Source organism: Cricetulus griseus, chromosome 4 (assembly GCF_003668045.3).
Source record: "Cricetulus griseus strain 17A/GY chromosome 4, alternate assembly CriGri-PICRH-1.0, whole genome shotgun sequence".
Taxonomy (NCBI): Eukaryota; Metazoa; Chordata; class Mammalia; order Rodentia; family Cricetidae; genus Cricetulus; species Cricetulus griseus.
Genome location: NC_048597.1, coordinates 11,246,428 through 11,267,688, shown reverse-complemented (window position 1 = coordinate 11,267,688; position 21,261 = coordinate 11,246,428). Strand labels below are relative to the sequence as shown.

At 42.5% G+C, this 21,261-nt stretch overlaps 1 protein-coding gene across 1 annotated transcript; it reads right to left on the bottom strand.

Moving 5' to 3' along the window:
* Positions 1–12,614: 12,614 nt before the first annotated feature.
* Adamts1 (ADAM metallopeptidase with thrombospondin type 1 motif 1) lies at positions 12,615–21,055 on the bottom strand. The gene is made up of 9 exons (XM_027412359.2): positions 19,889–21,055; positions 17,977–18,323; positions 17,535–17,667; positions 17,174–17,341; positions 16,459–16,745; positions 16,052–16,238; positions 15,770–15,945; positions 14,640–14,815; positions 12,615–13,930 (listed from the first exon to the last, which is right to left on the bottom strand). Exons 1-9 carry the CDS (start codon positions 20,616–20,618, stop codon positions 13,231–13,233), a joined length of 2,904 nt encoding a protein of 967 aa, XP_027268160.1. The 5' UTR covers positions 20,619–21,055; the 3' UTR covers positions 12,615–13,230.
* Positions 21,056–21,261: the final 206 nt, after the last annotated feature.

The window sequence follows — 21,261 nt, the reverse complement described above, 5'->3', positions numbered from 1 at the left end:
TTTTGTTCTTCCATCCATCCACTAATGGGCATTTAAGCTGTTTTCACGGCTTTGTCTTGTTGTGAATGATTCGCTCAAAACTGATCTCTGAATATTTGTTTGAAACTGCTGTCTGATCTTCCCAGTGCCCACAAGCAGAATCACTGCATCTGGTAGTCATGTGGTTTTTGTTTTTATTTAAATCTTTGAGGAAGCACCATACTTGATAGGGGGTACTTCAAAGCATAAGCGCCCAACTTACAAATGTATCATTTAATGACAAAAAATGTGCCTTTTATCATATCCTAAAGACAACAGTCTGTCAGTGCTAATTTGACACTAGGACAGCTTTTGAAGCATATTGCTACTTCTTATGTTCACATTAATTTCTGAACATACTTGGAAATGAAATTTTCATTAAAAGAAAGCAAACACTTGACCAGAGTAATAAGATAAAGATTCTGTATGCCAGAATTCATTTGTTGTCTTTATCACAACATGTTTAGGTTTCCTAAAATGTATGAATTGTATTAAGTTTGGTGTGGCATTATATTGCTGGTGTGTGTGTGTGTGTGTGTGTGTGTGTGTGTGTGTGTGTGTGTTTAGAAATATCTTTGTACTTGGAAAATATCTTTGTACTTAGAAATATCTTGCCTAGCCAAGTTGATAATAATGTACTTCTTTAAATGTTGTGAAATATTCCTTTACACTATGTGAAGATATGTCGCTGTGATTGGTTTAATAAAAAGTGAAACATTCAATAGCTAGGCAGGATTTTGGGGGAGGGCAGAGAGAATGCTCAGAGGGAATTAATAGAAATGGGTTAACTTAAGTTATAAGAACTAGTTAAGCTGCCTGATGAGCTGTCATAATCAATAAGAATTTTTGTGTGGTTAATTTTGGAGCTGGCTGGAGGTTTAGAAAAGAACTCACAACACTTAAAAACAAAATGATTATCTTTAAAATGTGCTTAAGGTCTACATTCAGCTCATCATTTTCTAGTTGTTTTTTCAGTCATAGTTTGGGTCTCATGTTTCTCAAGAAGACATACATTTTCAAATATCGCAGAACACAAACTCTAAACAATTTATATTCCCCTCAAAGATTTTTAATGGTTTGGTTAGGGAGTGTCCCTATACAAACTTGTGTATAGAAGGTCAAGTTCCCAGCAGATGGTGCTATTGAGAGGACACTGGCCCATGAAGCTCTAGCTTAATCAATGGGGCAAGACAGTGATGAGTTCATACTGAATGACCTATTACAAGTGAGTCCTAGTGTGAGGAAGTTGGTAACTGTGGAATGCCTTTAGCACTCCCCACTTCCTGTATGTCACCACAGGCTCCATTTGCTCCATGATGCTCCCAGCCGCAATGTTTCCTTGTTACCCACAATCCCAGCATCAATGTAACCAACTGGCCACAGACTAAAATCTCTGTCTGATACTGTGAGCCAAAAATAGTTCTTTACTAAGTTGTCTGTCTCAGGTTTTTTTTTTTTTTTCTTACTATAACAAAGGGCTTGCAGCAAGATTTATTTAATATTCTACCTGTGTCACCTGTCACCTCGATAGCAGAGGTCAGAGAAGTCAGTGCTCAGCGAATGTGGTCTTGGAAGCCTCCATTTAATGTGGACTTCCTTTCTGGTATCACAGCACGCTCCCCGCTGTCCACAGGGTTTTGTGGTTCCTTATTCCTCACAGCTGCCATCACCATCCTGTCTCAAGTCCAAACAGCTCTAACTATTTGTTTTTAACCTGAATCCTTTGCTACTTCTAAGTTTCTGTATATTTCCAGGAATGCCATTCTCCACCTAAGCAAACGCCACTCATTGTTTAGACCATAGTTCAAATTCTTTCTCTTCCTCAAGCCTTTCCCAAGCTTTATCCTCTGTGTACTCACTCCCCTGCTGTTTTTATCTGCAACTCACAGTGTTGAGTTTGTGCTTTGTTGACCAGTGATCTTATCTAGGGGCTTGACTTCCCAATGGAGAACACAAAGATAGAAGTAATCACCCTCTTATCAACCTCATCTTTCCTACAAAATAAAGAAAAGACTCTGTGTAGAGGGCTAAATAAATGAACATTTTAAAAAGAAACCTAAATAGTACAAACGTACTCGGATCTTCCTCACTATCTGTTTCTGAGTCCCAGAATACTATATATTACTCCATGAATACTATATATCCATGATTTTTTTTTAATTTTGTTCATTTGCAGGTTAGAAAAGACACTTTTAATTTGAACCCTGTTGGAATGATCATGAAAATATCATCCTCTAAGCACTGTTTTCTACTTGAACTCACAGTGTTTTATTTGAACACCATATTTACCAAGCTGAGCAATAACCTGTCTTCCTGGAAAATCTCCAAACAGTGTTATCTATAATGACAGAGAAGGGACCCTCTTTACAACTTGTTATTGTTTAACTTGTGCAGTGAAAATAAATAAAACCATAAAGTAAAGTACACGGAAAAAACATGAGCTAAGGCATTCTTGCCACTAACCAGTTAGTGTGTGGCTTCAAAATCCATGTTGACACTGGGGTTTGCTCATAATCCCGTTACTAATTTTTGTAGAATCTCCCTTTTGTTACTTCTCCTTTCCCAGTGGGACTCATATTTACCGCAGTATATTGCAGTATTTGTTGCTTTGTTTGGGTCCGGGGCAATGACATAGCATGTCAATACTGCTTTCCTGTCCCAAATATGTCAAACAACGTATAAATGTCAAGTATTTTTAGTCTCTACATCGTCACCGTGGCTGGATCCCAGACTCCCCGTGCATGCTTTGTCTCCAGCCTCCACACTCTCCCTGAGTCATTTCACTGGGGAGTAAAAGAGCTTTCCATCCAAAGACTGTTTCCCCGCTTACACTTCACACTCACATGCTATTCTGATTCTTTAATGTACTCAGAGGCACGCCAACTCCTTTCCTCAACGTTTACAGATAATCACCTTAATTCAATAAAAAAATCGATTCAAATACTAAGAAGTGTTTGAGAGGTGAATTTATATGCTTTTGAAGTTATTGAAACCCCTGCATTTTCTATGAATTTGCTTCTATTTGATGTTCAAAGGTGAGCAGTTGGAACACTTACCACTTAAATCCACTAGAGGTCTCAGTTTGTATGTGTATGTATGTGGCTTTTTTCTTTCTTTCTTTTTTTCTTTCTTTCTTTCTTTCTTTCTTTCTTCCTTCCTTCCTTCCTTCCTTCCTTTCTTTCTTTCTTTCTTCCTTTTTTTTGGGGGGGGTCTGAGCTACTGTTACTGTGAATGTGTCTGAAAGCAAAATATTGCCAAAAAGATCAGCCACCATAGCAATAATATGACCTGTGGATCCATCATATATAGTAACAAGTTTTATTTTTAATGTTAAGCTTTTGTTATGGAGTTCTGTTACAATCATATCTATTATTTACAAAAAGTTTTATAAAGTCACAGTATTCGTTGTTTACATGAACACAAAGAGATGTCAATGTTGTTCAATGGGAAGTGTATCTGAAGTGTTTTCAGGTGAATATTTTTAATTTTTTTTTCGTTGAAAGTTTCATACTTTTATATGAGGCATGTTAACCTCTAGAGAACATATTTTGAACTGCCAAAGTGCTTGCTGTTTCTGATGATCATTCTGATGATCTACAGCCCTAGAAGCCTTGGCTTTGCATCATGGAAGTCACTGGTGCATGCTAATTAATATCTAATTTATTCTGAAATGTAACCAAAGAGGGAAAGAAACTCGACATTTGGTTTAAAGAGCAAGATGCACTGCAGGTCAGAACCCTGACCGTTGTATTAGCTATTTCTGAGTTGCTGTGACCGAAATACCCAACAGAAACAACTTGTTTGGGCTCACGGTTCTAGTAAGTTTCAATCAATTACCACGGGGAAAGCATGGAGGAGCACTCCCATTTATAGAAGTGGGAAGTGTGGAGGGTTAACATTTCTGTGGACACAGGGCCAATGGAGAGGCTGGATGAAGCTGGGAATAACATACGCATAAGAAGCTGCCACTCTGATGGTCTACTCTCTGTAGCTAGGTCCTACCTTCCAAAGGTCCCAGAACCTTCCACCACAAGCTACAGACCAAGTATGTAAGGAAGGAACCAGAGGGAGACTATTCATATTGAAACCATCACAAGCAGCTAAGAGTTATTTTCATCATTAAAGTTTTCTAGCTTCAATGCAACAATAACAGAATTCTCCCAAAGTATGGCTATGGGTATTTGTTAAATTTAACTGTTAAAAAAATACATGTCTCTTCTTTTAATTCAGTACTTCAGAAAAACACTAATATTTTGGCTGGCATTCACCACTCACAATACTTGCTGCTCTTGCGATGTCTTTGAACACATGGATAATTCAGCTTGTAAGCTTTTGTTGGATTGATAATCCACCAGTTTCCTGGCTAATGGAACTTAGATGGTTTCTTATTACCAAGGAACCTTCTTGAAGTGACCTCCAGGCCATTGTATCTGAAAGTGAGAAGTGGGGTGAGGAAATGGAATTTTCTAGGAAATGGTTTCCACGTGCAGTGAAGTCCAGACGTTACCAGTCATAACAGCAGTATTTCTCCAATGTGACTGACTGGCAACTATGTAAATAACATCTTGTTCACTTTACCTTCCTTGTTCCTTGAAGAAAGCTCCCCAGTTTAAAAAGATAGGAAGGAACTTTTGTAGTTTTTGTAGATTTTCAGCTTTCCAAAGTAACTTACAACTATGGGTGAATTAACCTTGTAGCAGTTATGACACTGAATTCCTGACCACACGTTCAACCGTGACAGTGTTGTTAGTCTGTGGTTGAACCTTTCAAAGAACCTATGTATTGGCTAGTGAGTAAATTTTCATTGTCTACTTGGTATTAACTATAATTCCAGGAACCTGACAGAGATCAAGACCATACAAGGAAAAATACATTGTTTTATCATTAGAAAACATAGAATGTATTTAGAGAGACAACAAAGAGCATAAAATTCCTCTGAGTACTTCTATGGGTACGAGTGTCTGCTGGGGGGCTTAGCACATAAAAACAACATAGTTCAAAGTGAAATCCTCCCAGGGATTTTATACTAAATAAAGGTCATTTAAAACAAGCACATTTCTTTCTTGGTAAGTAAAACAGCACTATAATGGGTAGAATTCAAAGCAATATCATTTAAAGGAAATTGCCTTGGCTATGGTAGTGATAGGTGGACTGTCTTTGTGTACATTTGTGTGATGAAGTCAAATAGCAGGATCTAGTTGATTGCATACTGTTTTAGATTTCCATGTTGTTTTCAAACTAGCCTAAGACCGTAAAGGAAGAAAAAAGGACCTTATATCATAAAGATTAAAATCAACCAACTGTCTTACTTTGTTAAAGAAAAAAGTTCTTCATGCTGAGAAACTGTAATTGACAATAAATCAAATTGCCACACATCAGCTTTCTTTCCGGAATAAGATTTTGACAACTGTTTGAAGTGGGTTCACTTTGAAGAGCTTTAAGCAGACCTTGAGTGATAATATCATGCAAGGTTCCAAAGGGCTTTGAGTTCTTCGGTGCAATGAATCTTGGTCATCATAACCTCAATACATCTATTTCTAAGAAACTGTTGTGTACACTGATACTGTACATTGTCAAGTATATTCTCCCTGTCTCTATGTTTACACTCATTTGATAGAACCAAAGACACACTTTACAGTATAGAGTCTGAAACACACCAGTGAGTATGAAGCGTGTAGCCAAGAAACTTAAATGTTTCTCTAGATGAAAGTACGAAATGAGTTAGATGTGATGATTAACTTTGACTGACAGCTCATTTAAATCTAGAATCGCCTTGAAGACAAGTCTCTGGATACATCTGTGAGGGACTATCTACACCATGTTGGTTGAGATGGGAAGACCTACTCTGCATGTGAGCAGTACCATTCCCTGACTGGTCACTGACTACATAAAAGGAAGAAAGAGATGGACATGAAATGAGCACGAACATTCATTGCTCTTGGCTTCCTGACCTCCCACTCCTGCTACCATGCCTTCCTTGCAAGGGGGCATGGTTTTGAAACTTTGAGCCCAGATAAACTCTTTTTTCAGAAAACTCCATTCAGGCAAACCTAAGACATTTGGCACAGAGAAGTTAAGTTCTGAGCCAATATGAAGCAGAACTGGACTGTGTTAAAGGAGATTTTAATATAGATTTTAGGCACAAAAGTCAAGACAAAAATGGCTCCCCAAGGGGGGGGGGGACAACAAGATACAGACAACACTCTAGATCAGAGGGACAAAGGAATGTAGAGTATCTTCACTATGCACAAAGTTAATAGTCTTATTGGAGGTCCTCGGATAGCATGTGGGAAGGACAGAGGCCCTACTCAAAGTCCTCTTCAATCAGATGGTAAGCCTGGTTCATTGCTACTTCAATATAGATGTTCATAGATGAAAGGAATATTAACTGTACATTGTCAGTCTTCACAGCAAATGCTGATAAGTGCATTGGAATCTCTGCTTCTCAGCTGGCAGGAGGCTTGGACCAGACTCTATGGTGAAAAGGCTCCTTGTCCTTTCCACATCCCCACATATGTCCTTGTCTTTCTATCCTGCTTCAAAGGTCTCTGTCAAAAGGAGAGAACAAGTACTACATGACTTGCCCCTCTGTCTCCAGATAAAAGCTTTCTGGAAAGTAATTCTAAAAATTGTCTGACTGTAATATGCTACCTTAGTACCTACCAACATAGCAGGATCAGTAGATTTTACTGTATTATCGGCTATTGGTTTAAGCATTTACAGGTGTTAGAGAATTTGATCCACATCCCACCAGTAAGAAGCAAGTTCCCATTTTATTGGGAGAAAGTCAAGACAAGGCGCTGAGCACAGCAAGCAAATGGGAAAGCCAAGTCTGGAGTCTAGGCTGTCCAATGCCCTTTGAGACAAGGCAGAAAGTGAGAGAAAATCGAGGAGATGAGTAAGCAGGGGAGCCCCTCACTCTAGAGTTGAGATGAGGCCTGAAGCCGAGCAGCCAGAGCTCTAGCACAATGAACAATTAACAATTAACTTAATGACTTCCTCCCTTCCTAATGGGAAACCTACAATTTTCTAGGAATCCCACATGCAGCCCATTTGCAGGGAAGGCTAGAACTAAACTCTTCGTGCAACTCTGGTGGCTTCTGGTTTTATCAGATCACAACTCCACCTGAATCATCTGTGAGTCACTTATAATCTCACTCATCAAAATAGATAGGAAAGGACAATAAACAAATGTTCTTTAGTAACTTTTGAAATACTTTAGGAATGAATTCCCTGGAACTACCTTTACAACCTACAGCACCTTCTTGGAATATGTCCTGTGTTGGCAAATCTGTCCTTGAAGAAGGTTTTATTTTCCATACAGTGAAAGCCTTTTGTAGACAGATATCATGAATAAAGTAGGCCACTCAACTGGGGGGGATGCTATTTTCAGGGTTTTTTTTTTTTTTTTGGAAGGAAAAGGAAATTCTGGGAGGCAATGGGAGGCAATGGGACAGGTCTTCAAAGGAGCTCTGAGTGTGCTTCCTAGAGGCCTGTTCCTTGGATTTCTTGGAACAATGTATGCCCTCGGCTTCTAAGTTATAGTCCTTAATTATCAGCTATGGGGTTGGAGGTCACTTTACATGTTTAAACTCTGGCATGCTTCTCAGAACAGGCATGCCATTGCCTTTATAACTTGAAATAACTTTTTACAGTAGATAATAATATCCTTACAGTCAACAGTTTCTCTAGATAGCTTTGATTTCCCACATGATTCCCCAGAAAAACAGAACCATGAGTTTGGACCAAAAATGACCTCAGGCACATATCTAAGGGTTTCCAGGTTGTCTGATGCTATAGTCAGGTTTGACAAGTGTCACAAATTATGGTCATTAGAACATAGCACACCTCAGATTCCATGCAAAACCAATAGTGTATAGATTTGTTAAACAAACATGCATTTTACATATTTTATACACACATGTGAATTAATTCAATTGACTCACAGAATTACATAATCAGGGACACTGAAAAATTTTGCAAATTGGATATAGAAATTCAATGGTATGGGTAAATTCAATATTTTAGACTCTTCAGAACCTTGAGGACACCAGAAGACCTCCTTGCAAATATCACAGACTTGGGACCTGAAGCCCAGGGTCCAATTGAAGCATAGAAAATAACTCAGTCATTTCAGAAAGAAGAGGCAAAGGGAGTTTATGACTGGGGAGTCCTGCTCCATGCAGATCTCCAGTGTGTTAAATGATGCCTCCCTATACTGAAAGTGGATCTTCTCTGTTCAGTTGACCTAGACAATAAAACTGACGTAACCACATACACACAAATCCAGTCATGTTAAGAATATTCTAATGTGTTTCAATTGTCTCAGTATTTTGTTTTGTTTAGTTTTGAGAGAGGGTCTGGTTTTGTAGCCTTGGATGATCTTTAACTCTTTATCCTTCTGTCCAAAGCACCCACATGGTGGCATTACAGGTGTGTACTTCCACACCAGCTGCAACATCTCATGTAGTCTCCAGCCTGTTTCCTAGAAATATTCATAGTTTATGAGACCAAGAGTTCTTCTAGGTGTTAAGGATTGTTTAATATATATATATACATATATATATATATATATATATATATATATTATATATATATATAGTCTCGAACTCACAGAGATCTTCCTGCCTCTGCCTCCCGAGTGCTGGGATTAAAGGCGTGCACCACCAACACCTGGCTACTTTTTAATATTTAAGGGCTTCAAATGCACATGAATGACAATAAAGATTTTTAAAAGATCACAATGGCATAACTTTAAGCATCCAGTGTTTGAAGCTGGAGAAAAGGGAGATGACAGAGCAAAGATTAAGCAAGATATTCTGCAAGTTTTAGCAGTCAGTCTTGCATGCTGAATTTGGAAATCAAATTTAAATGTGAGCATAAAATGCACACCAAACTATGGTCAATGCTAGATGTTTTCCATATTATCACTACCGCTCACCCATAGGACATTGTTACGGTTTTTAAAATTAGAAAGCCAAAAGATTCAATTAACATCCAATCACTAGGAGATATTATCACAATGTTACAAAGAACATTTCTGAATTCCTTGTACTTTACTTACTAGACATCATCTCCATGGGCCTTTAAGAACCAAAGACCTTGTTCAGAGACCCAGAAAATTAGTATTTTAGATTGTGGTACCTTATTGTTTAAAATAAAGGCCTCCATCTAATTATCATTTATCCAGAATTTGCTTATCAAGCCAGGACAATGTTTGTCCCTGAGCTTCCCTTTCCCCTTTGGAATAAGTGTTCTTTTTATTGTCACCTCTGTCATACTCTGAAAAGACATTATCCTGTCTGAAAAGACATTATCCTGTCTTAATGTACAGGATAATGTCTTTTCAGACAGGATAATAAGACAGGATAATGCAGGCCTAGGCTCTGATTCTGTTAGTGACTTTGGTGAAAAGTTTGGAGCTAAAAATTCTTCATGTTCTAGAACCAAGTAAGCCATCTGGAAATAAAGGAAAAGTCAGATGAAACTTCTAATGCTTCTTAAGCTCAGCAGTGGTCCTGCTCCTCAGTTCTTTGTGGTGCATGTCTTTGCTTTCATGTGAAATACAGAGGGGACCTGATCAGTTCTTAGGCCACTTGAAAGAAGAAAGTGAGAGGGAAATTATGAACAAAAATAACACAGCCCATATGGAGAAAGAGCTACAGGAAAAAAAAAAAAAAAACAAAAAACCAAAGATTTCCCATCCTTGCCGATGTGTTAAATCTTTTAGCTGTACTCCGTAGTCTGTACCTTCAGTTCTATTTTCAGCCTCTCTCTTTAAAATCTTTCTGTCTCTTGGTATTAAAAAGAAAGGGTCTAGGAGCTTATAATATGAAATAGTCAAGTTTTCATAACTGATGATAATACTTACGTTACGACTGTGGGATGGTAAACTGGTTGGTTCAATCAGGTTGACACAGATACTTGTATGAAGTGACACATTCAATTGCCTCCATCAGACTGGCTGCAGGGCAGGTCTGTGGGGCATTTTCTCAATTAATAGTTGATATGAAAGGGCCCAGCCCACAGTGGACAGTGCCACCTCTGGCCAGTTGATTCTGGGTTGCATAAGCAGACTGAGCAAGTCGGTTAACAGCATTCTTCTATGGATTGTGTTTCAGTTCCTGACTCCATGTTTCTGCCCTGTGTGAGCTCTTGAATTGGCTTCCCCCAAAGATTAACTGTGATCTGGATATATAAACTAAGTAAACCTATATTCCACAATTTGCTTCTGGTTGGGGTGTTTTATCACAGCAGTAGAATGCAAACTGTGACATAACTGTAGAGAACAAAATATATAGTCTCTATGCATCACCTATTTTATCAATTAATTGTTTTGTTGATCTAGTTTCAGCTTTATACACTCCTTTTGGTTTTGCTTAAAATCCCAATTTTTGTAACTTTTTTTTATTCTTTGTTAATTTCACAGATAAGCACACATTTACTTTCTCTTCAAGTCCTGACATGCTGTCTTCTACTTGGTCCCTTCTGCCAGTGGGGTTCACCTATGAGTTTTCTAATTTTGAATGCTTCACTTTCATCTTTCTTTCAGCTTGAGGTTTCTTTAGTATTTCTATCTTGTCTTTGAATTCAGGTTTCAAATCCTGTACTTTGTTATTTCACTTACCTGTTTGGTTTGGTCAAAGAAGGGTGCTAGACCCCTGTAATTGGAGTTACAGATGAGTGTGAGCTGCCTGGGAACCTAACTAGGGTCCTCTGTAAGAGCCTCAAGTGCTCTTAAAGACTGAGCCATCTTGCCAGGCCCATGCCCTGAATTTTAGAGTTGTTGCTTGCTACATCAAGTCTCCTAAAGCTGCTTAAGAAAAAATATCTCTTGGTGAAACTCCAATAAATCTTTTAGTGAATGAATAAAGTTCAATAAAGAACTTTTTCATGTTACAGGTTTTCACGGCAATATATGAACCTTTGATCGGGTGTCATGTGTGGAAGACAGCAGTCAGGGTTCGTGGGTATATATTTTCCTAGTCACTCACCATAGGAATTTGTGTCATACTAAAAGACAAGCCAATGTCAATGAAGATTGCTGGCACAAGCAACATGGGCTGCTGGATCACATAGTCAAGTTTTGCATTTAAAGGCTTATTCAATGATGTGCAAAGATGTGTTTTTTCTTTGAGTTTTATAGCAGGCATTATAAAAAGTTAACGAAATTGATGTCTCTAATCCCACTACATTTGTTCAGTTGCTAAGTAACTGAAGATGAAGTTAGCATCTTATTACAGCTTGTAAGAAAAATTATGATGAGGAGTCAGAAATGCCAGTAGTTGAGTACATTGTCTGGTTTTTAGCAAACAATTTTCTGAAAGTAACATTATAATGGAAATAACTTAAACTTGTAGTTGCTTATGCACCACTTAGTTTTCAAAACACAATGATTTACAAAAAGACTAGAGTCCTGAATTTCTTGCAAACACATTGGTATTACTCTTGAAGGAGGCAAAAATTTCAAAGTGTTAACTCGCCACTCATAACTGTCCCAAATGTGTGAGGCACTGTTGCTACTCTATACCTTAAACATGTTTGTACATTCTTGCTTACTTGACATAATTAAGGGAGACAAAAACCCAAAATGCATCTATAAGCTGAATCATTTTCTATTTAGGTTTATTGTTGTCAAACAAGCTCACAGAACAAATCTGGCCCATCACTTTTTTTGTAAATAAAGTTTTATTAAAACACAGCCATGGTTAATCATTTACATATCGTTTATGGCTGTTCTCATTCCTACACAAGCATTCACTGTCACATGGTCATGACAGGAAATATAGCCTACAATGCCATAAATGCTTACTATCTGACTCTTTACAGTATTTGCCAACCACATTAGTAACAATCTTACCACTAAAGACACTATCAACTTCTTTTTTATTAGTAATTCTACAAACAGGAAATACAGTTCATTCACCAAAATCATAAAACCTGTCTCAAAATCCAATATTTTTGTCTCCTCAGATTTCTTGCCCAGGAATTAATCCCACCTCAGAAAATAGACATACACATTCAAAAGTGTTCTTTTATTATTTCTAGTTAACATATATTGTATAAATACTCTATTTTATATGCACTTTTACAAAAGCGATATAACTTAAAGGTTTATCATTAGAAATAAATGTATAAAAATAAATATGTTATTATAAGCATTTATTATAATCTATAGTCCTTCTTAGAAGGAACAAACAAACCAATACTTATAAAGTACATATAATTCATAGTAATGTATTTTACTATATACATATACATATGGAAACAGCCATATTCTCTCTCAGTAGAAGAGCTGAACAGACATTCACCAGGATACGACTGTTGGACCAGCTGCCAGGAGTGGACCTGCTACCCCACAGCAGCTTACAATGTAAGACAAGCGATCTCCACGGTCCCAATCTCAGGGGACCCTTTTTCTACACCCCATTGTTACTCTGGCAGGACACTGACGTGTGTGATATTACTGCCTTTTGTGAAACATGGATCATCCTTAGCATCCAAAGTCCCCAGGTGCTGACTTCAGGAGAAGGCAAGGCAGGGGACATGTTGCTCATTGTGTTTCCTTGAGTTTTTGCGTGCACCTCACATAGTTCGTTTTTTTTTTTCCTTTTTGAATTAATGTACATTTTATAGATAGGTGAATTGTTTCTAATGCAACATGAATTATAGTTGAAAAAAACTGAGATGGTGTAAGAAGGAACCAGGAGCCATTTCACTTATGTCCAGCAACCCGATTATTTCACTATTGATAGAAATGATGTACCAACATTCTCTGAAACGGTGTCAGAAACTTCGAAACCCTTCTCCCTGCCACCATTGCCAGTGGCATAAAGTAAGCCCTGTTTGAAACACAATCGCACCTTCCCTCTGCTTTGCCTTTCCCAAGCACCATGCAACAAGGGCTTGCCAGATTTCTCCCAAACTCTGACAATTGTTCCTGCAATAGATGTTAACAAGAGAAATACTAGTAACGCTCTGGGGCGTCATTGTGCTACATATGGTCTCTCAGATGCTAACAGTCCTCATTAACTACCTCGTCAAATTTTAACTGGCAGGATCGTGTCCTGATCTCTCCCTTTGCTATGTAACTCCCACCCCCCACGCCTCCTTGGCAGGCCTCACTGGTTACTGGTTTGATTCATGGGTTCCCTCCAGCACTCTTGATCTCAGTGTATCAGCCCTCCCATGCTACCTGCTTCTCACAACTGTTTAACTGCACTCTGCCAGTGTGCAAAAGTCAATGTAATGCTTTGGCTTCTTCAGAGGATCACAGCTCTCGTTTGCTAACACTCCCCCATCATGGGACAGACATTCCAGGGCTCTCTTCTTGTAACCCTTCCCACAAGTTTTGGAACATGGTGACCAATCCCCCACCTGCCAGTGTGGGCAAGGCAGGTCTGCACAAGGTCTGGTACTGGCTGGTTTCACTTCTTTTGCACACTCGGAAGCAGGGTGCCCATTGATGTCCCTACATTCAACTACTCTTCTCTGCCAACCTGATCCGCATGACTTGGAGCACTCGCCCCATTCTTCAATCACCCACTCTGAAAAAGTGGGGATAGCATTGAATGACTCCTTCTTCTTCTTCACGAAATAGGTGTATTTGATTTTGGGTCGGAGAGCGTGGCCCACCATAAGAACCTGGATAGTTAAGGGTTCCTTGAGTGGGCTGAAGCTTCGGATTCTTTCCAACGCCGCTGAGGAGCCACTGTATCTTAAGACAGTACCTCTGTAGGTGAGGTCTTGCTCTAGTGTGGACAGAGTGAAGTTTCCATTCAGGATATAGGTCCCATCTGCAGCTCTGATGGCTAGAAAGCTGCCATTGTTTCTGGACCCCCTTTGATTTCGGTGTTTCACTTCAATGTTGGTGGCTCCAGCAGGAATTGTGACAATGTCATGATAACCGGGTCTGCAGACAAAGAAAATAGGCATGTCTTTCAATCACTGGCTAATCAACCGCATTGCTTAAAGATATGCAATTCTTCTCCCTTCTATGAGACAAAGTTTCTCTGTGTAACCTCTGAGGCTGTCCTGTAACTTGCTTTGTAAACCACATTGGCCTCTTATAGAGGTCTGCCTGCCTCTGCCTCCTGAGTGCTGGGACTAAAGGCATACACTACCATGCCCAACAAAAATATGCAATTCTTTTAGATATGACTTTTCCTCACTCCACCAGAATGGTATTGTCAAAATTAGTATGCGTTTTGTTTCACATGTTGAGTAGTTAATTAATTTTAGGTGGTTGAGATGAGGGTTCACTTTTAGCCCAGGCTATCCTAGAACTCACTATATAGTCCAGGCTCATCTAGAACTCATAGCAATTACATGAAGTATTTGTGGTTTTTGTTTTGTTTTGTTTCTGTGTTTTTGGTTTTTGAGATATGGTTTCATGTAACCCAAACTGACCTCAAAACTCACTAAATAGGCAAAGATGGCCTGGACATCTGACCCTCTTGTCTCTCTTGTCCCTGCCTCCTATGTACTGGGATTACAGACACACCACTACACCAGCTTTTATGCAGTGCTGGGGATTGAACCCAGGGACTTGTGGATACTAGGCAGACTCTCTCCCAACTGAGTTACATTCCCATTCCTGAAGTCTGTGTTTTGAATCTCACCTTGTACTAGTGACTGATCCTGATATCTTCTTGCATGTGGAGCCATTTCCTCCACAAACGCCACATTTATCGAACTTCTTCTTGGAGTCTATGATGTGATCACAACCAGCTTTTACACACTGCCCTTGCACACAGACAGAAGTAGAGTCTGGACTACAGGGAGTGCCATCTACAACCTGCGGAGACAAGATGCACCCGGTGGTTAAAGGTCTAATGTGAAGGGGGCATGGGCATGTGATGGCAACCGTGAAAGGCTCTCCTCTTTGCTCTCCTCTTTGCTCTCTTCCGATGCCGAGAGCATTCTCTCCCTCAAGCACCACACGCTACCCTTCATTGGGTCTTTTTCAATAGCTATCTGCAAAGCTTATAGATGTCTTGATTATCTGTTTACTGACATATCTCCCCCACTGCCACGGTCAATGGGAGTAGTGTTCACTGTCAGTTTGATTGTGGCTCCAACCTTCAGTGCCTAGAATAATATGCTGCAGTAGACGGCACTTCACAAATCACTTGCTAAATATTTCATCTGCAACACAGACGTGTGTTCCTATCTTACAATGCTAAGGATCCATGACAACCTTAAGCAAATTCAATTTCATTTTCTGCTTCAGAGTAAGACTTATCCCCTCAGCAAAATTTCAAAAGAAAAGGTGAGTATCTTTGTTCAAAGTACGTGCGCCAACAATGAATTTTCAATGCTTAGACTCTCACCTTAATTAGTATGTTTGTGTGTGAGGCTGCTCCATATTCAGTAACAAGTACTTTGGACTAGTTTCTAAAACTCCTGGATGCTGTGTTAATATATAATTTATCTAACTGTGAACTGTTGTCTCTGAAGCCTAGTTATACAGGGAGCCTATTGAGTTTTCAAAGGGCGATACTTTGGATGTAAAGGAGCAAGCAATCTTAAGCACATGGAAGACTCTCACTTGCTTGCTAGATTTAAGCTCCCTTTCACACCGAAAGCAACACAAATCCCAAAGCAAGAAGTTGCTCCTGCATTTAGAGGTATTCCAAAGTCAAAACTGAATTCAGGTTAATTTGTAAAGAGAGCCCAAACATTTTCATGAAAAGGCAGAAAGCCAAGGCCTTTGGCTCCTTAGCAAAGATACAAGTGTCAAAGTATCTACCTTGGGCTGTAAAACATAGAAGTAGCCAATGCCTTTGGCTTGACAGATGAGCTTGCACCTGTCCTTTGGTGAGACGCCAGCATACTTGGGTGTCCATTCCACAGTGGGCTCATTCCCAAAGGGAGCTTTTGAAAGCTCATTGTGTGCTTCACATTGCTCCTCTCTGAAAGTTTTTCCTGAAAAGAGAATGACATGATGATGTTTCCAGTGTCCAACTGTTACCTAGACGTGGGCTCATCTCCTTCACCCTGTTTCTGAGAGTTGAAGAGCAGCATGACTCACCATTATTGTCTGGACAGTCCTCAATGTTACAGGACCTGTAGCGTACTCTTTTGCCTTCACAGTATTTCCCTCCATTTTTTGGTACCGGGTTGTCACATTCTCTCATTGTATACTGGACTCCTCCACCACAGGTTCTTGAACACTCTCCCCAGGGTCCCCATGCCCCCCAGCTTCCATGAACAGGAGTCTAAACGGAGATACAAACATCACTGTTAGAACTCTTATGAGACATTTTAAGGGATTAGAGAAAATGTAAAACAGAGAATTAATTCTCAAAATACACTATCATCCTGAATTCCCACTATGGAACACGGGTAAAGGAGCTTGTTTGGGTAAGAACCTTAAATATCATATTGTTCTTTCCCATTCTGAGTTGTAAACAAGTGTGCTTCATTAGAAAAACTCACAGAGAAATGCTTCATGTCCGTCTTGTTCACACACTTGCCGCTGACACACCATTTCCCTTCTCCACAGCTGGTGCCGTCTGCCCAAGGGAAGTGTTTCGTTTGGCACACGAGTAAGCCACCAGAGGTACCAGTGCACCAAAGAGTAGTACATGTGCTGGCTGCGTCGGGGCAGTGCTTGGATTCCTCTCCAAATGTAAACTGGCACTGGCGGTTGGCATCATACATGGTACCAGGCAGATCAGATGGGAGCTTGATGGGGTTCTGAGGCTTGTCCAGCAAGCATTCTCCTGCACACACAAACACACACACACACACAAAGGCAGCTTTTAATACACACCTAGTGAAAACATGCAAAATGGACTGATTATGGCATTACAAGGTATTTGTTGTGTGAAACAATACATAGACACTGTGATTATAGCATTTTTGGGAAAGCCAATGCCAGGGAGATTTTTTTTTTTTTTATGAGACATTGTCCTCAATAGGGTACTTCAGGATGAACAATGGCAAGAAGTTATTATTCTGTTCAAAATATGAATGAATAAAATTTGGGAGCAGGAAGCCCTGAGGATAAAGATCTGCAAATTATGATATATAGAGAGAAAGCAATTCTGCAAAAGGGGAAATGAACTGATCAAGAACCATATAGCTTGTTCAGCAGAAACCTATACCAGGAAGGCTGGACACTGTCTAGACAGAGTAGCTGGTGTCTTACCATGGCCATTATCCAGGAATGAAGTGACCATGTAGGCACTGCAGGGAGACCAGGGCTGGCTGTGATCCAAGCTGGAAAGCATGGAGGCCATCAGATGAGAATCCCCACTCACACCATTAAAGCTGGCACAGTGCTTCGCATCATCATGGGGCATGTTAAACACGTGGCCTGAGAGGCAAAGGAGACCCACATTAAGATACTATCATAAGCCCGACTCTTCCTTTCTCAGGAGCTCACTTCTGCAGGAGGGGATGTATTCAGTAGACAACCTGTTTGCAGGATAATATCTCCTTTGATCAGGGCATACATGAAAGTGTCAATTGTCTTACTGGGCTCACCTTGTACCCTGAACCTGACTTACCCAATTCGTGGGCTGTGGTGAAAGCAGCTTGCAAACCATCGTCTTCTATCACTGAGCAGCTTCTGCTGGGGTCGCATACGGTTCCCACGTCAGCCATCCCGAGAGTATCACAGGTATGGGAACCGCATAGATCCTGCAAAGACACAGCGTGGACTTGAGACAGCTCTTCAGCCAGGCAAGTCTTCACATGTGCTTTAGGGCTGGTCCAGTCATTATTGTTGGGACCCCCGAGAAAGACTACGTGTCACTTTAAGCAAGACCTCCTCTAATGCTGTTAAAATGGAACTGTGCAACTTGAGATGTTGAAAATAAAATAGAACTAACCAAGCCAGGTTCAGCTAGCCCTTTAAAGGAAATTAATGAGGCAATGTAGATGAGACGACATTTTTCATCCATCCAGATACCACAAGGTGACAGAGTAATTGGTACCATCTCTTCTTACCTGTCTGGTGAAAAGAATTGCTGTGTCATAGTGCTCTGCATCCCGGTCACTGGGAGGATTGTGCTGTTTCTGCCAGCTGCAGAAATTCCTCAGGGTGAGAGCAGCATTGGAGGTAACTTCCGGTCCCTTCTGCTCCTCGTAGATGACTAAGATCTTGACCACCACCAGGCTAATTGAATTCCTAATGCTGGGATGCTTGTAAAACCTGGCCGCCACGGAGAACAAGGTGAGAAGGTAATGCTTAAGACCACTGCCGTGGAAGTCAGCCATGGACTGGTCAGCTACGAGCATGGTTTCCACATAGCGGGGACTGGACACAAATCGCTTTTTTCTTATGCTTCCAGGGCCTGAAAAGAGAAAAGAAAGTTTGTTCATGGTCAGCCTCTCTCAGAATAGTGACCTTCCTGGAGTATATTAGGAAAGTTAACCACGTCAAAGTAAATAAAGCTGAAATAAACACCTGGAATAACAATAAGACAAATATTTGCGTCTTCTAAAAACTGGCAAATGTTATTTTTAAAAGTTTTTCGTTTTGCTTTAAATAAAACAAGAAAACAACAAGGACTCCTTAGAGTGATCAAACTGTCTATGTATGTGTCAGCAGGGTTTCTTTCGCGGCCTTTGAAAATCCACAGCTTGAGCAAGGCAGTATGGGTATCATCCTACCCAGCTGTAGTAAAAACTTGGCAAGGGCAGCAGGCAGAGGGCCCTGAGTCACCCTTTCACTATTAAAGCCAGGGCTGAAATCCTGAATGAGATCATCCAGCTCCACGTGGAAGGCATAGGGCAGGGCGGGGGGCCTCTGCCAAGGGGCGGGACTTGAGGAATCTCAGTCTGCAAGGCTCAGTTCTCTCATTCAAGGGGTCCCTGGGGGTTCTCTGCTCTATTCAGTTCCGGGCACTAAGACCACCCACTCTGCCCAGCCGTCTGTTCCTGCCTCCCCTCACTCCCATTGTCCCTGGGAAGTAAGTTCCTGTCTCAAACCAGGGTTGCCTATTTGGAAAACAGCCCTCCTCCAACCTCTGACTGAGATTCAACGGTCAGAGCAGTCGGAAAGTGGGCTGGGACCCATCTACCTGCTCCCACGAGCAGACGGATAAGGGGGAGAAATCTAGAAAGGAAGTGAGGGGGGACAAAAAAAATTGAGCGATAAAATAAACGAACAGTTTGGTTAGTACTGAACACAGCAGGGGCAGGAAAAGTGTGGCTGGGAAGATCAGCCACCTCCTGCCTTCTGAGGCGCTGGGGAGCACCTCGGCCGGGAGAGGGAGCGCAAGTCCCCGGGCAGAGGTAGGAGGCGCGCGGAGGCGGGGCGAGCTGGGCAAAGACCTCCCACGCTGGTTGTGCTCAGGGGCCCCGGCGCCGCCAACCCTGCGGGTCAGCCTTTCAAAGGGGGGGAAGGGGACGGAAAGCCACCGAGCTGAGAACGCTGCGCCGTTGCCTAGGCTCCTGAACACACTTCGAGGTCACCGTCGCTCCTTACTCCGCCCTCCTGTGAGCGCGGCACGCACACACCGACGTTACAAAACTCAGCGCGAAGCTACAACTTAGCCTAAGTGAACTCATACATTCACTAAAGGAATTAGAGAGGTGGGAACGCGTTCTCGAGTGTAAGGAATCTGGCCACAGGCTTAACCGGTGGAAACGCTTAGCCCCTGAATCTGCAGGAACTCTGAATCTTCGGGTCTTCTCTTAAATCATTAACTATTTGGGCAAATACATGCTCTAGCAGGGTTTGGTCAACCTATTGGGGGTCACGACCCAGAAGCACTGCAGGTCTGAGCCCCTCCCGTCCAGAGGCGAGCTAAAGTGTGCCCTCAAGTCACTCTTGGTAGAGAAGAGAGGTGGATGGAGGTGTAAAGTGTGGGTGTGTGTGTATGTGTGTTTTTTTTTGGGGGGTGGATTCTTATACCTGTTGGCTTTCCCGCGCCTTGCGGGGTGGGGTCCCGCAGCGGCCACTGATTCCGGGGGTCTTGACTTTCCGGGGGTCGCGAGTCGCTAGTTGGCAGGGTCTCGTCGTCCATGACACCGCACTTGGCTCCGCCGCTGCCCCGCCGCCTTCGCCTCAGGATGTGGAACTGCGGCGGTGCGGGAGACTCCTCCTCCAGTCCGGCGGGGACCAGACGCTCGGTGGCGACCTCAGGCGCTGGCTGGATGAAGAACTCCTCGCCCTGAAGGTAGAAGGCACCGCGCACGCCTTCACAGAGGCTGAGAGCGGCGGCGGAGCTGGGGTCACCATTCACCGTGCCAGAGTAGAAACAGTGCGCCAGGTCCCCGGTGGGGTCCAGACGCTGTGCCTCGGACCCGGGACTGCGCCCCACGGTCTGGAGGGTGAAGCCAGGAGCCAAGAAACCGCTGTCCGGCTGCAACTTCAGGTGCAGCTGCTGGCCAAAGGCGTCCAGACGGAGGCTCGTGGTGGAATCCTGACCCGGGGAACGCTCCAGGGAAGGCAGCACCAGCTCCTCGTCCTCCTCCGCGGGGCGCCCTTGTGCGCCCCGCACACACAGCAGCATTGCTACGGAAGCGATCAGCAGCAGCATGGGTGAAGGCAGAGAGCTCCGAGATTTAGCTGCACGCTGGACGTGCCCCACGTCGGAGCGGGGCCTCTGCTTGCGTGACCCCAAAGGGACTGTTGGTTGCATGACACCGCACACTGCAGCGCAGAGAAGCCTTGTTCTGGTTAGACGCACAGAGCTTCGCTGGCCTGCTCCGGATGCTTAAAATTCACGATCACTTTGATTTGAAAGTCCGCGCAGAGCTGGCAGCCGAAGCTCCCGGTCACTTAGAAAGAGGCGTTTTGGATCAGGCGGCGCGCGGGAACTTTTTATTCCAGCACAGAGTTGGAGGCACCGCAAGGCTGCTGCTGCCAGGAGGCTGCAGGAGGCTCGGGAAGCGCTCCGGGGCTGGGGACCCGTCCAGCAACGAAGCCTGGACTCTTAGTCCTCCGCCTTGGCCGCAGTGTGACTGGATCTGAGCAGGGATCTGCTCTCTCCGCGGTGTTGCGCGCTCTGCCCCTTGCAATAGCACCTGGCTCTGAGCTGCTTTCCAGCGAGTGCAAGATCTAGGCAGCCCGGGCAGCCCCTTTATAGCCACTTAGGATCCCTCCCCCCCCTATCCCTACGACACCGCCCCCTGATCTCAGTTGGTGCTAAACCACGCTCTGCGCCGCGGGGCCCGAAGGGGGAGGGGGACAGCCTCCGCGCTGGCCTCACGCCACCGCTCGTCACTCTGGGGGTGTAAGACTCCGAAACAGCGCTATGAGCAGCACTTTGTACAGCTCAGACT